At 44.1% G+C, this 18,403-nt stretch overlaps 1 protein-coding gene across 6 annotated transcripts in view; it reads left to right on the top strand.

The window, feature by feature from the left end:
• Nucleotides 1-18,403, top strand: part of nfixb (nuclear factor I/Xb) — a 159,192-nt gene that overhangs the window by 1,469 nt on the left and 139,320 nt on the right. For 4 of the 6 annotated variants that reach the window (XM_030089893.1, XM_030089890.1, XM_030089888.1 and 1 more), the window contains exon 2: nucleotides 8,267-8,350. In XM_030089893.1, coding sequence (XP_029945753.1) covers nucleotides 8,267-8,350 — 84 coding nt within the window. Of the gene's footprint in view, nucleotides 1-8,266; nucleotides 8,351-16,388; nucleotides 16,545-18,403 lie in introns of those variants that run through there. The other 2 variants (XM_030089895.1, XM_030089892.1) reach the window with 1 other exon arrangement.

Below are 18,403 nucleotides of genomic sequence, written 5' to 3'. Positions count from 1 at the left end.
TATGAGCAATTCAGAGAAAATCCCGCGACGAGGTCACTTACAGCATTCCTTCAGCATACATCAACAGTGGGGCTTTTTATTTGTGGTTTCCTTATGATTTGAATTGGCACAGCACTTTCAACAGAAAATCATTTATTGTTTCCTGCTTTGTCCCCATTTACCCTCAACAGGATATGTGGCAAACGGGCTCCCTGTGAGGATTTGAAAACATGGATTTGAATTATAGGCTTCTTAAAAGTGGCCGATCCAAACGAGCAGTTTTTGTGCAGGGACTGTGATGTGCAGCTCCCACAACCTTGACCTCTTAGACGGATTCTGTTTTTGGCACAGAATGAGTCAAGTCAGGCAGTAGTTAGAGGAACCTCCCACATACAACCTTGAAGCCGCTTAGACACCAGCAAGGAATCTTATTTGCACATGAATATGGAAGATTATTAGTATGAATAATTATTTGTTTACGAGCTTCCTCGCTGACATGGCAGCTGCCCAAGGAGCTCATCAGTAAAAATGATACAGAATTCAGGACAGGCCTCACATGGGATTATCTCCACTTGTTATTCTCCTACTTATAGCAGCAACTCACCTCCTTCTTTTTTTCTTTTTTTAAGGCTATATAGTGAATTAGTGCCAAGCATTTGAGTTAGGTTAGTCAGAATGCACTGGAGGCATCTGTCAATCAGTCTCAGGATTCAGTTAGCGTTCCCCGAGGCCGTCTCTGAAGCACAGATAAACCCTTAAACAACACTTCCTCCTGCAGAGATGATCCATATCTGCAGATTTATAGGTCATGCAGTTTTGCATATATGCTAAAAAGCAAATGGGAGGGGGGGGGGTCGGTTTCAAATGTAAAAGAATATTGGACTTTGCAATAAGCAGTGGGGAAAGTTGAGTTATCATGCAGGGCTGTCAGTGTGTGTGTTTGTGTGTGTGTGTGTGCTTGTGTGCAAACCACCACATGACGATCAGACGAGCGGTTTTCCAGTCTTGTGTGATCTCCCTCTTGGCTGTCGCCGCTGCCAGTGATGTCATCCCTCACTGTATACAGAATATTATGCTATTATGTTTGTCCTGGCCTCGACGTCTCCCTGGAAAAATAAATACGGCTCCGAGCAAAAAGCTGCAACAGCTTATGCGACGTGTAAAGCGCGAGCTTGCAGCCTGAAGATGGAAAGTCTGATATGCGCTCCGAGCAGCGTAAATATTAGGATAGTGAGCTCAGACGTGCTCGCCGGGTCGATTCGGTCCGAAGCTGAGGAAGAAATATTGAGATTGCGATAAATGAATCGAAAGAAAGAAGATCAGCGACTTTATACCGTTTGGTTCACGAGAGACTGAAACTTTGCAAACCTTATTCTGACATTCCGCACGTGGAACCTCAATCTCTCTGCATGTTTCATCAAATCATCCAGCTTAAACGCTGCTTGCAGATTCAGAAAGAGTTGAAGTTTAATTGCTACAAGTGCGACACACAAGGAGACCCATCTGACCTCTATGCAAGGTCGTCGGGTCATTTTAAAGGAGTGAAAAGCCCAGGAGAGGGTCTGCTCGGGTCCGCAGGGTGACGGCACTGATAGCTAACTACCTGCTAATGAAGTAGCATTAGCATCAGAGCCACACTGAGGGTGAATTAGTGGAGAGATGCATGTTGAAGGCTGCATGATGCACAACACTCCGCCAGCAGCGGACCCTTAAACCTGCATCAGTATGAAGAGAGTTCATCTTTCAGCAGGTTTAAAGAGCCCAATAAAACACCTTCAAGGCGTTTTTTGTTGCCTTGTCAGATGTTTACTGGTTCAATTCCGATTACCGACACGTCACCGTTGTCGGACCACGAGCGAAACACGTTACTCAGCTGACACAGAAGACGTTTCCACCCCTCTGTCCTTACTCTGTAATAAACCTTTCATTTCCACATGAGGCGACGTTTCATTCAGACTGAGCTGCTACCGCTTAAATATGTGATCGTTTTATTGAGTGATTACATTTGGTAACTTTATCCCAACTATCATCCATTTAACTAATCCATCATTCACTATAAAAACACCTAAACAAGGAAATTTGATATGCTATGAATTTTTGGGAAAATTCGTTTTACAGAAGAGGAAAATACATTTAAAAAAAACCCTAAATATCGGAAGGAACAACAATTTTAAAGGATAAGTTCGGTTTAAACAGTTTTCATGTTGTTTATGGAATGAAGTACAACAATATACTCACCCAGAAGGCTTTTCTGATCCAAACAGTGCTTTGGGAGAAAGTTAGATTGAAAATTGAGCGGCGCACATCCATATACTGTTAGCCAATGGGGCATGTATAGCGCTGCTCCTAAAACGGCTTTAATCATCCAAAAACTCATTAGTTTCACCAATATTTCATCATGGTCTGCTCACGCCTCTCCTCCACGTCATATATGCATTCATTCATTCCATAAACAACGTGAAAACTGTTTAAACCGAACTTATCTTTTAAGAACAAAAACATTCCGTTTCAAACGTAGAAGTCATTGCAAAGTGAAAATTGTAGGTTTTTAGTTCTGGGATGCTGCTAAATGTATATTTGTGTTGATATTGCAGCTGTTTGCAGCTCATCCATTAAAGTACTCTGAACTCTTCTTAAGAAAAAAACAGTTCAAACGGAGCAAAAATTAATTAAACAAGCAACTTTGATTTGGGAAATCTATCCTTCTATGTGTACTAACTCCCCTAAAAAGATAAGATATGTAAAAGAAACTCCAAAAAATGAAGTTTGACAGATCAATTTTGAGTGAGAATCTTAAATCCATAATGAAATCAGATTATTTCTGTTTCAGAAAGTGTGAATCTTTAAGGGTGCAGCTAAAAATGTAGACAAAAAAGAGTTTAATCCCTGCATTTGGGAGCATTTCAGTTCAAGCAAACCTTCAGTTAGAGATCTGGAGCTGCTCCCGTGATCAGTAAAGAATTCAAAACTTCTCCGTTAAAAAGTCACATTTTATCCAGTTTTCAGTGAACGGTTGAAGACGCTGCAGGACTCTGGTGCGAGTTCTTTTTTTAACTCATGTGGTGTAATGAATTCCAAGGCCATCCTGAGTGGAACCAAATCATGGAACTTTATATGTCTGACTGACCTGCATTCGCAGTTTAAAGTTATTTTCATCTGCTGTCCTTAGAAACATGTTTACAAAATGATTTTCATCAAAACCAACAAAGAATTTGATCTGGAATCAAGCAGGCAGATTTGGTTTCTCCTGAAATATCAGATTGAATAAGATTTGTATGTTTTGGACGTAGATATTTTTTTCAGATCTTTGTTTTATAGTTACTGTAACGATAAAGCTTTCTGACAGATATTTCATACAAGAAAGATGTTCCAGGAACTCAGATTGACACTTTTCTGGAACTTAGAAAGTACACACACACACACACACACACACACACACACACACACACACACACACACACACACACACACACACACACAAACATTTTAAACATTTTAAGTGCATCCGAAAGAGTTCAGGCCAACATGGTAAAAGGCAGATAGAATAATTCTTTGCTTACAAGACAAAACTCGAAGTGAAATCAGAAGAATTTTTGTGATTGAGTTTCAGAAGAGTTCACTGTCCAAACGGCAACGTTTTGAAAACGCCACGCCACCCTGGAGGCCGCCGTCATTGTCCCTGTCCGTCTACTGAGCATGTGCAGAAGAACTGTTTACTACGACGTGTGCAGGAGCAGCGTTTCAAACAAGCTGCAGTTTCCTTTTCCACGGAGACAGACTTGGAACCTTTTCAAAAAGTCCTTTTCCCCTGTTTCCACAGAGCATTTTCAAAAAGTTCCTTCGAGTGCCGCTGAGCATCCAAAACGAAGGTTTTCAGTATTAATTGTGTAGGATTCTCAAAGATTAATTTTTTTAATCATGGTTAATCCCAGCGATGAACAGTTGGCTCAAAGAGAGGAAATCGGAGAGAAAACATAGATAATGGACATTTCTGAATCTCTTGTCTGATATAAAGAATCTCTCATAGTAACTTTATTCTTGTTAATATTTGGAAGTAGTTTCCTACTGCTGAGTCCTAAGTTTATTTGGTTCCCAGTTCAGGCACCCTGATAAGAAATGCTTTACATTGAAATGCAAAATAAAAGAATTTTAAAACATGCAAAATATGTTTCGTTGTGGTTAACTTGGGTAAACTTTTGGACATCCCTGCACAAAACACAACGAAAGTGAAAACGTTGTCGTCTAAACAGAGCTCGAAATGTAACCTGGGTAACGGGCATTTTTTTTAACATGCAAGAGAAGAGAAGTTTGTTGAATTAACTCAAAATTAAGTTTGAAGAAAGTTTTAAACGTGATCACATCCTGCAAAGAGAAAACACCTGAAAACTTGAAGACAAAGTGTCACTAATATTAGTACTAGTTTGCTTCGGAAACGCAGATGCGTGTCACACATGACAAAATTCCAAGACTTCTTCTTTTTTAACAGCGTAAACAAATTGTGGTTTTATCTCGTTAACCTCCGCCAGATCACCGAACTCCTCCGTCTCATTTCCAGCCCTGCCTCCATTACTTTATCGAGACTTTAACCCTCACATTAATTGGTTTCACAAGACGCCCCAGACTGCACAGCAGCTGTGGAGCCCGGTAATTTGAATCAACTTAATTTGGGAAGGTGTTGGTATCTTCTGCCTTCCGAGTTTAATTTGGAAAAAAGAGGAGGAGGAGGAGGAGGAGGAGGGGGAGACGATCGCAACAATACATGTATTTTCCTCTCTTCACTCTCCTCTTTAGGGCCTTAATGAGGAATTAGAGCCAATAGCATTATTCATTAAACGGGGCTTGCCAGCTATTTATCACTGTAACAATATTAGCATATTTGTTTAAATTTTCAACACTTTTTCCTTTTTTTTTTTTTAAGCATTCGTTACCAGGTTTAGCATTTTTAATAATCTGGCATCGAATGCGTTGTACCAAATTGAATGCTGAAACAGAACCAGTGGCAAGCCCCAGAAACATACTAAAAACCCTACACACACACACACACACACACACACACTCCTCTAATTACCGCCTCCCCTCTTCCCGTCTCTTATTCTACACCTCCTGAGATGCAGGTGTAAAATATCACATTTTTCCAGCATTTCTCCCTGAGGTGGCGCTGGCTTGGACTCACACAACGTAAACTCCCCCCCCACCACCCTCCTCCGCCTCCCTCTTCATATTCCCCCACACACACATTTTTTTCTCCCTACAAACAAGCTCCCCCTCCCCTGCCGTGGCCGGCTCCCTGCCTTTGATGTTCCTGCCACATCTGCGCGGGTTTGTTCGCTCGTTACCAGGTGAGGAGCGAGGATCCGCTGCGGAGCGGATCCTCGCTCGGGCCGCCGGTTGCGTCGATCAGGTGGGACGATCAGAGGGGTGAAGATGCCCGCCTCCCGCCCAGCTGGGTTTCCCAGACAAAGAGAGCAAACAGAGGAAGGAGGGGAAAATGCAGATGCGCTCTGATTTTTGATTTTTGACTTTTATTTTTCCTTCCCCAGCTTTCAGGAGAAGCAGCAAACTTTTCAGCCCCGTTTACACGACAACGTTTTCATAACGTTTACATGTCACACCTGGTGTTTTACAGTTGATTCAAATGTAAAAACCAAGTTTTCTGAAACAAAAAGTCAAAAACGTCCCCATTTGTAAGCGGTTCCTGTGTGTCTGGCTGCCCGTCTTTTTTTAAACCCGAGCCATTGTGCACGTGGCTGCAGGGTGAGACGTGAGCAGGCAGGGTGCAGCTGAGGTCGCTGCAAAAGGACACTGGGGCTCGGCGAGCCAGCGCCGGCCCGGCCGTGTGTCATTTGGCCGCTTAAAGAAAAGCGTAACGCCGTATGCATTTCCATTACAGCATCGGCGGCGCTGCCAGCAGCCGGCTTCATATCAGCGGCGGCCGAGAAGCCGTCACTGCTTTTTATTGTTCCCCAACACCCGAGGCTTCAGGGCCAAATGGTTCCCCCTCCAGTCACTACGGAAACCTGATGGTGACCTGGGGTTGGAGTCTGGTTGTGAACTCTCATGACCAATATTATATATATGATTGGATGCAATGATGCTGCGACTGCATGTGCATGCACGGCTGTAGTAAAGAGTTCTTCTGCTCAAAACACTCGAAAGGCTTTAATGGCTCACTGAAAGACCGAGTAACCTGAGCTGATAAAAACTAACTGCATGTTTCTTACATCAAACGTCCACCGTTATGTCTCCTTCAAAGGTCTTTTCTCAAAATATAATGGATAGACGTTATTTAAGAAAAACCCCAACGGAATGAGACCGATCAATAAGAGGCATCAGTACAACAAGAGGATCTGTCGTTTAAGATCCAGACGAACTGCACGTCGATCAGTTCTCTGGTGAACTGCTCTCATCCTGCGGTTTGTCTGTTTGTCTGAGGCCGCTCCAGCTTTGTGTTAAAAAGTCAACATCAAGTGACTTCTGGAGCTTTTTAAGTGTTAATTACACCAGAATCTGTTTCGCCCCGAGGCCGGCCATATGGATTAGACATATGTGCATATGTATGTAACAGAAAGAAAAACACACATTATATATATAATTGATGCCGTGCTGCGTGGAGACGGGGTGGAAAAAGGGGGCCAGTGCTGCGGGGAGCTGCATCAAACATTCAGCGATGGCCGCCTCTGAGGGCCGCAGACGCAGCGAGGCAGGACGGCGGCCCGAGCTCGGCTGTCCGGTCCGGTTCCAGTGGTAAAATCACCGTTTAAGGGCTTAACAGAAAACCCCCGGAGCTCCACAAGGGCAGCATTTAGTGGGACAAATGGTTTTCAGGTGGTTTTCCTCCGGCACATTGACGGTGGCGGGCCGGGGATCGGGTCCCGGGTTTCCTCAGTCGCCCCGGCGACTTGTCCTCTCACGTTGTTCAACTCAGCCATGAGGCCAAACAAACCCGGCGCTCAGACTGTCGGCCGCAGACGCCGAGTGAAATCACACACACACAGACACCGGCGTCCCTTCCTGTGTGACACCGAGAGGGAAAACGAGCCGTAACCTCTCATTCTGCAGGATATGAATAGCCGCAGCTCGGTCAGCCCCAGTCTGGGACTTATTATAGTGCCGCGTGTTTATGCACACGTCTCCGCATGTATTTGTTCAAGGGCAATCCCGTGCCCCCCCCCCACCCCCACCCCCCGCCTCATGTCAATTTGAACGCTCCAGAATGCCTTTAATTAGTCGAACTTGGCGATGTCTGTTCCCGTTTCGTTTGTTTCCCGCTTTAAGGTACGACGGCGACGTTCTGGTAAAAAGGGATTACTCTCTCATCTTCCCCTAAATTTATCGAGCTTCAAACTTCCTCCTTGTGTTTCAAGGTATTTCCAACTGGTTCTTTTTTAGCTCCAGCTCTGACAGGTTTAGTCTGTTTCCAAAGCAGACATTTTAAATTCATCATGGCGAAAAGCAATTTGTAGTAGAAGACGCTGTGGCCGCAGGGAGAGCAGGCTCCGGCAGGACCGCCCGTCCTGGACGCAGGTCCTCGGTCTGTGGTTCCCTCCCTCCCGGCCGTGTCGTCTGGCCCGGCGCAGCTCGCAGTGGATTCCCCATTCACCGCCCGGCTCTCCGCCGGCATACAAATGAAGCTCGCTGAATGGAAACAAACACACCAACAAACACTTGAGCTGCATCTACCGGCAGCAGCGGAGCCTTGTGGTGTGTGTGTGTGTGTGTGTGTGTGTGTGTGTGTGTGTGGCAGACGTATGGCCTCTACATGTGGCAGTCTGTGTTGTGCAGTGTGTGTGTGTGTGTGTGTGTGTGTGTGTGTGTGTGTGTGTGTGTGTGTGTGTGTGTGAATGATTTGTGCTGAATCAGTGAGCGCCGACAGAAAAGTGACCATGCAGGTGAAATAGCAGGGACAGGAAATGCCATTGTTGCCGGGGGCATTGTGTGCAGTGGCGAATTCATTCAAGTGGCGCTGGTGGTGGCGGTGACTGGCAGGGCCGGGCCTCAGGCCTGCACATCCACTCTGCATGTATGTGTGTGTGTGTGTGTGTGTGTGTGTGTGCGTGCAGAAGTGTACGTTTGCAGCAGTTATCTGCTGGAGGGACTTGAGGACGATTATTAAATAGGTCAAGCAGCAGGATGAGGAGGATTTTCACCACTAAACTCTGCTTTTGCAGCTTTACAACCAGCTTTTCTGTGTGTGTCCGTGTGTGTGCGTGTGTGTGTGTTTTTCCTCTCTTAAGTTCCCTGATCCTAAATACAGTGTCAACTAATGAATCAATGTGTTACGTTTCAGGCGACCGAAACCTTTCTGTTGAACGAGGAACCCACCCGAGGTCCTGGGATGCCTGAATGCTTTGTAGTATCAGATTCATACAGGGTATGCATCTATTATTATTATTATTATTTTTATTATTATTATTTCATGTCTTGGTGTAAAATGTGTTGCTGGAGTCATTCCTCATTACTGTGACTGACGGTCTGTTTTCATGCTCTTGGTAATTGCACCACAATCATAATGTCATTCACAGCTCCCTCTACTCAGCTGCAAACCATTACAATTATTATTTCCACACGCACATTTACCCCCCCCCCCCCCCACCTCCACCTCCACCTCCACCAACCAAAAAAAAGGGGGAGAAAAAAAAAAAAAAGCGAGAGGCCTTTGCAACTCCACCGCTGCCTCGTGGGAGTGAAAATTACGACGATAATGTGCAGCGTGCCGAGCTGCATGAAGTCAGAAAAAACGAGGATAAAGTTAAAGGAAAGTGAGCAAAAAAAAAAAAAAAAGAAATCCACCCAGCGAGTGGGGCGGATTTACGACGATCGGCGTGGTTTTAAAATGGCAGTAAAATAACAGCGATGGGGAGGGGTGGAGTGGGGGGGGGGGGGGGGGGGGGGTGGGGGGTCTGTGGATGGCTGAAAACGTGATTGTTAATGAGGTGGGAGCCGCTCTTCAGCCTTTTGTCTCCCAGAGTTTAGACCGGAGGCCAAGTCTGGCCGAGCGGTGGTGGCGTGTCGCCGGAGCTGCGAGGAATCGGCCATGGGGGCCGTAACCGGGGGGGGGGGGCGGCATTTTGGGGTGTCTGTGTTAGAGGTTTTGGGGGGCAACGAGTTCAAGGGCATGGACGGCCATGTGTCAGCCGCTGGGGGCGGGGCTTAGCTTTGTTTGAAGCGTCTGGGTTCAGGGTTCGGGTTCTCGGGTTTGGGTTGGGTTTTTGGGTTCGGGTTTTCGGGTTAACTGCAGGTAAAATATCGAGTTCAGCCAAATGAAGACATTAAATCATCACCATATATTGAATTTGGTGTGAAGCTTGAAGCCTCGTGCTGCCGTCCCTTTAAACCAGCTCATTAAATTTGGCCGTGATGTGAATTTGATTTAAGATCCACACCAAACAGTCATTATTTTCCCTCCTTTTGTGTCCTTTTTTCTCCTCCTTTTTTCAACATTAAGACCACTTTTCTGCCTTTAAATCCTGATTAATTAAACTCGACAGCCCAGCTAATGTTGAGTCAAAATGAAGACGCCTCAAGAAAACTGTTGCATTCTTTACTTATTTGGAACAAGTCAAGTCTCTGAACGAGTTCCATTTAAAATCTTGCAATTTTTCTTCGTAATGAAGATTAATAAGAAACAAAAGGACAATTTGGCACCACAGGTTGTTTAGTGTTAGAAAGCTACAAACACCTGTGTGCAGAGAACAAACATTGACAACTGGACAACATAGACATTGGTATGGTCGGAAGAGGGTGAGATGGAGAGTTCCACTTTCAGAGCTGTTTTCAAAAAGTTGCGTTTCCACTGTCAATGTGTAAACAGACACAAAACACAACCAGAGTTTTGCATTTTTACTTGCGAACGCCGTCGTCTGAACAGGGTCTATAAAGTTAAAGAAAAGTCTGCAGAAAAAGTTTCAGTTTGCCCTTTGGTGCCAAAATCAGAGATTTCACTGATTTGGCCTGCGTGTGCAGGAGAATGGACAGTGGAGCTGATGCGACAGCTCAGTTCATCCATCTGATCAATATTCCCATCACACACACTCTGATTGTATTGATTGCTGCTCAGAACGTAAAGCGAAGCTCTGCAGGTTCAGAACTGGATGTTAGGAGCTGGTCTGATCCTGTTGATCGTTGGTTGGGCACAGTTTAACCTCATGTTACCAATTAAAAGGGGAAAAAGCTGCTGCTAGGCGACTGAACTTTGACCCCTGCGCTGCCTGTCCTCTCCTCACCCTCATTTTCTCACCATGTGGACCAAAGATAAGGCAGATTAATGTTCCTGAAACCATCCGTCCATTAATATTTTGCATTACTTGAACCGACTCTGGGTGGCGGGGAGAAGTCCAGTGTGTGGCAGGATCTTTATTGAAGATGCTGAAGATGATCGTACAGGCTGTGATTTTTGACACCTGTGGAGGAACCTTGTTTTATAGGAAACGAGCTGCGATCAAAGCAGCTCCAGCACTTTACCGAGCAGTTGGACCCTCGTCCATATTTTGAGTCTGCTTCCTTCGGCAGGTGTTTTTACCTGAACGTAAATGCAAGGAAGAGGTGGAGGAGGAACTCAATCTCACTTGCTCTTGCTTGGGCAAGACGCAACAGTTAATTTTCAAAGCTTTTTTTTTGCATGACCTTAATAACAATTAAGTAACATTCACTTGCATAAGATTCGTCTCCCCTGGCTGAGTTTCATACTGGTTGGTTCATGATTGTTTTTGTTTCTCTGCACCACAGAATCAAACACTTTTTAGTTCAGGGAGCCACATACAGCCCAGTGTCATCTTTAGTGGGCCAGACCGAAGAAATACTGCTATAGTAACCTTTAACTTTTAAATGTTGAAGTTATTCTTTGTCGTGGTGCAGAATGTACACAATGAAGACGTCTATATTTTCACAAAATCAAACAGTTATGACTGAAAATGACTGCAGTCTCAATTTAAAGTAAATAAATGCAGTGAAATTTTCCAAAAAAAAGGATTCCTGACCGTAACTTGTGCATTGCATTGAAAATGACTAATTCAGTATTGAACAAACAATTCATTTTATCACCAAACTCCTGCAAAAAGGGAAGAAATGTATGTTTTGCTGCTTTGTTTCTCTGTTGTAGCAATGCTTCCTGGAGTAGAATCTGTTGAAAAAATGTTTTCCCCGATTTTGCACAATGTGCATTTGTGGGATGAGCAGCAGAGCTTTGAAAAAAGAGGTGTGCATCCCACAAATGCATGTCCCTGACGTGCATTTAAACCAAGGGTGTCCAACATAAGGCCTGTGAGAGCAGAGAACAAACACTGAGAGGTGAGCTGAGCCATCAGCGATGCTGCCATGGAAGCTAACAGAAAGCTAACATTAGCATTAGCCTCATAGCCATACTGTCAGGGTGAGTTTCCCATTGGTTGAATGACAATAAAGACATTTTCAACATTTATGTTGTGCACCACAGCAAAGAAAAACATTCCAGTTTAGATTTGAAGGTCATCATGAGACTATTTTACTGTTTCGGCCCTCTCTAGATGAAACTGGGCTGTTTGTGGCCCCTGAAATATAATCAGTCTGACACCCAGGATTTTAAAGGATGCCTTGAAGAATAAGTTACATTGATACACAGTATTTTCATGAGGAATAATATCGTACTGTCACTTTATTCCTGCAGCAAGTAGAAATAAATGATGAGTTCTAGATGACAGACGTGAAAATGCACATGAACTCATGCATCATTCAGCAAAGTAAACTGTAAAAACAAGAAGAAAACCACTTCTTTGTGTTAAAGAGACTCAAGTTACATGCAGAATTTTTTTTTTTTTTTGGGGGGGGAGGTTAGAAAGGATCCTGTTACATATTTGGAAACCACTACTTTAAGCCGTGTGTGTTGCTGTGTATGTAAACAATGGTGAAAGCGCGACCACACGTTGGCCTCCCGCCTCTGTCCTGCATCCACACACAGGTATCAACACTGCTGTGTGTGTGTGTGTGTGTGTGTGTGTCTGAATGTGGGCTTGATGCAAACTTGCGGTTACTTCCATCCTTGAATAACCTGTTTTGCACGGCCGAAGCCTCGCGGCTTCCCTCGAGCGGCTGGCACGGCGGCGGCGGATGGTTTCGGAGCGAGAAGCTGTGATCGCTCCTTAATGAAAAAGCCTCGGCTCTGATGCAACTGTACAACAGCGAGAACCACCAAGCTGGCTGGGTGAGAGCGCGGCAGCGCCGGCCGCTCTGGAGCAGTGGTAAATATGTATATTCCGAGCGTGTGAAAAAGCAGAGCCGCAGCAGACCCACCAACCGTAGCATATGGCCCCGCCATGTGTTACTTAATGAGAGATTTACTCACACAGACCACTAAATGTGTGGCTCGTTTGAGGAGCCACGGCAGAGGAGCGCCTTTGCGTGTGTTGCATGCGAGCCGAAGGAGAGAGGAGGAAGAGGAGGAGGAAGGAGGGGGGTTTGATCCCGACCTAAAAATTCTCACGTTAACCTTTTGCACTCAGTGTGGAGCTGCAAACACGAAGAAATCCTGCATGGAGTGAATACACCTGCCTGCAGGGAGACTGGAAAGGTGCATGTGTGTGTGTGTGTGTGTGTGTGTGTGTGTGTGTGTGTGTGTGTGTGTGTGTGAGATACCGGGCGTGTCTGTTTCATCTCATCATGTATCAGATTCACAGAAAGGAATGTGGGTCTTATAACCCTGTGTGGCGGCGGCGGGAGGAGGAGGAGGAGGACAGGAGCCTGCAGTTTTTCTGCTGCGTGCATACACTCCTGACCACACACTCTCTCTCTCTCTCTCCCTCCCTCTCTCCCCGCCTGGCTCGCCGATCTGGCCGCGGTGCAGTAATTGGCCACACAGAGCCCAGATCTCTCTTTGTTTCGGCCTCGCGGTGAAAAATGCACAAGCAGTCGGCCCTCATAAATCCGCGGCACTCCGACGTCAGGCCCCAAAATTCTGCTCCTCTTCTGCACAATGCCGTCGACTCCCACCCAGACTCACACGGACCACTTGGGACCTGATCCAAGAGACGCGTTTTATTTATTTCTTTTTCTTTTTCTTACGATATGTGGATCTCCCACTTGTGTGTGTGTGTGTGTGTGAGAGAGTGAGCGATGGCGTCTCCTTCCTCACACAGTGCAGTATTTTGATGGACTCGGAGGCTGTGATTATACGTCTGTCCTCACTCTTACCTACTTCTCCACTGCATAGCGAGTGTTTGGCTTGGATTCACGGCACTGGCTTAGCTGTGGGTTCCACAGCGGGTCAGACATGGTTCAGTAAATAAATAGACTTAGCTTTACAGCCGCGATAAGAGGACGTATTGATTTGAACCCCTGCAATCAATTTGAAATATGTAATCCAATGTAAACTTTGAGGGAAATCTCCACATCAGCTGATCTGCAGCAGACTGTTTCAGAAGTTTGAAACAAAAGCCTGCTTTCCTTTAGTAACATGCTGCAAATAAAGCTTTCAGTCAACTCAGATGCAAGTTTGCACAGGTTGCATTGCAAAGAAACCTACAGCATCCATGCATGTTCCATAAGATTAGAAACACATTGATTGGAAGGCCTTAAATTGATTTCAAATATACGATCCAGTGCAAAATTCGGTTTTTATTGCATGATGGGAATCCTCACATTAGCTGAACTGCAGCATAGTGTTCCAGAAGTGTCAAATCTGCATGTTTGCACAAGTTTATTCCTTGCAAAAGGAAAAAAAAAAAAAATCAGTAGTCGTGACGTGTCTACTACAGTTCTTACACGCATGCTGAAAACATGACATGCACAAGTAAAAGAAAATCCTAATTTACAGCTAAATGCATTGGATAGAATGCTTTAAATCAATTTTAAAAATATAATCCAATGCAAACTTTGGTTTTTAGTGCACGATGGAAATCCTCCCATTGGCTGAGCTGCAGCATCGTGTTCCAGAAGTGTCAATTCTGCATGTTTGCACAAGTTTAATCCATGCAGAAGAAAGAAGAATGTGTCGTCACAATGCATCATGTCAAAGCACATGGGATTATTACATGCATGCTCATAATTTGACGTGCACAAAAGAAATCAAACTTTAAAAACAACAAGCACAATGCATTGATCTGAAGGCCTTGATAAGCTTTTAAATTTACAATCCAATACAAACTGTTTTTAATTTTATCTGAGCTGCAGCAGAGTCTTTCAGAAGCGTCTAATCTTTGTATTTCCACAAATTGAATCCATGCAAAAGAGCTCTACACTCATGCATTTATGTGACAGTATCCATGCATGACATGTCCCATGGGATTATTACATGCATGTTCATCACATAACATGCACAAGTTAAAAAAAAAAAAATCAACTTTACAGCCATGTCAAGCAAAATGCATTGATTGGAAGACCTCAAATCGATTTTGAATATATAATCCATTGCAGAAGTGTCTAATCTTCATGTTTGGACAAGATTAGTTGGTGGAAAAGAAAAAAACAACTATCGTCACGTCTTGTTCTCATCATATTATCCATGCATGTTCATAACTTGCAAATTAGCGGATTTCGCTGATCCAATAAGTGGATTTGTATGCCTGCAATCGATTTTAAGTAAATAATCCAAGGAAAACTTAATTCGTGAGAGACATCTTCTAATTAGCACAACTTCAGCAGATTGTTTGAGAAGTTTTCACACAGCTGAAAGCACAAAGCTGGTTTCTTTGTTTCTTTTACAGCTGATGCATTTCTAATAAACTGTTTTAAGAGTCAAATTAGAGGCAAGTTTGCACAAGTTGATTGAACACACACACACACACACACTGCTTTGACGATGCGTCTTATTACATGCAGGGTCATATCGTGGAATTTACGGGTCAGCGAACGCCACGATTTGATCACCTGCACGCGATTCTAAGCAAACCGTAGCTTTTAATCAGTGAGAAAAATCCTCACATTAGCCGAGCTGCAGCAGCCTTTCAAACGTTCTCACACAGCTGAAACTCAAACCAGGCTTTCGTGATTTAGAACTAAACTCAGAGGCAAGTTTACACAAGATTTGTACTTTTTCCCTCCAATCATCGGGGCTTATGATGCATTCTTGTCAGTGGATACACGTTTGTGATTGATTATTACATGCATGTTCATAATGTGGTCAGTAAATGCAACTTTACAGCTGCAAATTAAAAGCCGGTAATCAGTTTTAAGAACCTAATCCTTTACATTGTGGAAGAGAAATCATCATCTGTGCTGCAGAAAACTGCATTATGCATATTTCAGTGTTTTAGGAGTCAAATCGGAGGAAAAACTGTACATCTGTGTTCACATCAGTGTTCTTGCATCATCAGTTGGATTGTTTCATGCATGCACAGATGATCGAATGATAAATGGATGCATTGATTTCATTGCCCAGAACTGATTTTCTATATATGACACAATGCAAGCTTTATGTTTTGATGTATGAGAGAAAATCTGAGTTGCGTTGTAGTTTTCCACACAGCTGAATGACTTCTTTTAACCATGCATCTTGTTTTTAGAGTTAAATCAGAGGCAGGTTTGCACAAGTTTATGCTTTCGTTATTCTGAATTTCCTTAACGTCATTCACTGGTCACCAAATGCAACTTTGCAGGTGCAGGCCGATTTGAGGCACTAGACTTGATTTTACGTGTTGAAACTGAATTCAGTGCATGAGAATCACCCAGTCGAAGAAGTTTTCACACAGCTGAAAGCTCAAAGCTGGTTTTTTATGTTATATCTCATAATACAGTGTTTTCAGAGTTAAATCAGAGGCAAGTCTGCACAACTTTTATTCCTTTTTTTCATGATCTATCCAAATGATCCTCTATCTGCCCTCTGTTTGGGACTTGCTGTCTGTAACACAACAGTACATAAACCTTTACAGCCACAGTGAGCTGGTGCATTGATTTAAAATCAATTTCAAAAGTGTATAATCCAGATTCAATGCATAAGAATCCCCCAGTTTCAGAAGTTTTTACACAGCTTGAATCACAAAGGTGCCTTTTTTTTTTAAAGCAAACACGATGTTATAACGTGTTTTCAGAGTTAAATCTGAGATTTGCACAAGTTTTTTTATGCAAAAAAAAAAAAAAAACTATAGTCGTGATGCGTTTATGGTCTAAAACGCATCCTCAACATGCATGCTCATAAGCTGGAATGCACGGGTCAGTGAACGCAACTAAGGCATGGCATGTAAAAAAAAAAGTTGCATGAGGAAGCCTGCGGACTGTGCAGCGGATCAGATCTCTGCACACGCACACACACACACACACAAACGTTTTTTTTTCCAAGTCAAGCCTGATTTCTTAAAAAACATTAATTGTGGGGGGTTGAGGGGGAGGAGAGGGGGGGAAAAGGAGCGCGATTTTAAAAAAGGGAGAACTGCTTAAAAAAGAGAGGCGAGGGGAGGGAGACAAAGTTTTTTCCCTGAAAGTTTGTGCAAGCTTTCACTTTCTAGGCGGGGTTACTGTAAGCTGCAGCAGCATGGAGTGAGAGAAACAGGACGGCGAGCGATTGCAATGCAGCACCGCACCGAGCTTCCATCCAACTTAAATAAGCTCTCCAATCCGCCTCTCTAAAAATAACCATGTACTCCCCGTACTGCTTGACACAGGTAAATTCTCTCCTCTTCCTTCATTGTTTGGGTAGATTACAGTTTGTGGACGCCGGGTCTTGTCTTTTTTTTTTCTCCTCTTCTTTTTTTTTTTTTTTTCTTTTTTTTAACCTCGGTGCCTCTCCGTGCTGTCTGTCCTCCGTGTCTTCAGTCCTCCTGTCTGTTTGTCTCCTGTGAAACTTCGCTCCAACTCTCCGCCGTCCGTGCGTCTTTTGCGCGTCCCGGTTGCGCGTTTTTTTTTTCCTTCTTCTTCTTCTGTTTCTTTTTTGCGCGTGCCGAAGCGCGTTTTCAAAGTTCGTGCTCTTCCCTCCGCACTTTTTTTTTTTTCCCAGAGAAAATGGCGCTGCTCTCCCGAAATGTATTTCATAACTTATTTGATTTTAAGGAAGGGGTCGTGAGAGGAAGCGGGACGCGATGCGAGGAGCGCGAGTTTGGAGCCATGACTGACTGTCGTTAAGGAGTTTTTTTTTTTTTTTTTTCAGTGTGTGTGTGTTGTGTGTGTGTGTGTGCGTGTGTATACGCCTTTAGGGCTGCTTCCATGTAAAAAAAAAAAAAAAAAAAAAAGTGAGAGTTTGCGTGTGCGTGCGCGCGCGCACGTACTTCCCCGACGTCCCGCGTGTATCTCCGTGGAAATGTCTTTTTGCCTTGACTGAAGTTCTGCACTTGAACGCAACACGTGTGTCCATGTGCAGCCTGACCTCAGATGGAGGGATTAGAAATCACATTTCTCACCGTGATCTCAACCCAAACCTCATCATTTGATAGTAATTTGATATTTTTGGGTCAGATTTCACATTATTTTGCTCTTTTTTTCTCTTTTCAGTATTTTTTTCCCCAGTTTGTCAGAGCTCCAGATACCCTCTTTTTTTTGCATGATCAGTGTGAAAAAAATACACATGAGATCATGTTGTGATTCTTTCTCACTGCTTGGTTCTAAAATATAATCACTCTGATTGCTGGTAGACTTTTTATAATTTCATTTTCGTGTCAGTTTTGACTTGTAGGTGCATTTTATGTGTGATTGTCTCAAGTCTTTGCAGTGAAACGCCACATTTGAGCCTAGATTTTCACCTTAAAGTGCCACTATGGTGAAGCGTTGAAGTGGAAAAGCCTCTGTCCGTCCTTCATGTAGAGACGCATGTTGCATCAGTCAGGTTAAAGTCGTCATACGGTGGATTAAAATCCCACATATTTAGCAGCGAATTTGACACTTTGAGCTTGTTTTTTCTATTTCCAGGTTGTTGTTTTCAGGTGTTTTCTTCGTTTAGGCAGCCGCGCTCGCCGTGACCTCCCCGCTTTTTTAATACGGCTGCTGGAAGTCTCCCCTCCTATAAAGCAGACTTGTTTATCCCTCGCTGGCTTGGCCTGACAGCGGACTGCCAGCGCCGCCCGTTTGATGCGTAATTCAGTCCTGATTTTTACAGTGGTTTTATTAAGAGCGTGCTTCCCTCCCGTCCCGCCGGCCGGCCTGCTACCAGAGGCTGGGAGGATGCTCCGGGCTGCTCGGGGCTGCTCTCGTGCATGCGGGCACGGGCCATGTCTGGTTCCCATTTGAAAGCATGAGCAGCAGAGGATCAGAACGCCGGCCTCTCGTCTGCACTGAGAGGGAGAGCAGATTTTATGATTTTCCCTTTTTAATTCCTCCTTTTATTGAAGCGGCCATTAAAGGATACTTAGTGTGTTGACTTTTAAAAGACCAGTGATGGAGAGGGAAACAGAAACACATTGGCTAAACAGGATTACACGCTTCAGACATACTGCCTGCAGATTTACAATTTCTTTGTGTATAGTGGGAAAAAAATGAGCAGACAAGGCTCAGCTGAAAATATCGAATGTTTCTGAGGATGGAAAGCTGATTT

Source organism: Salarias fasciatus, chromosome 4 (assembly GCF_902148845.1).
Source record: "Salarias fasciatus chromosome 4, fSalaFa1.1, whole genome shotgun sequence".
Lineage (NCBI taxonomy): Eukaryota > Metazoa > Chordata > Actinopteri > Blenniiformes > Blenniidae > Salarias > Salarias fasciatus.
This window is presented reverse-complemented; position numbering and strand designations above follow the sequence as displayed.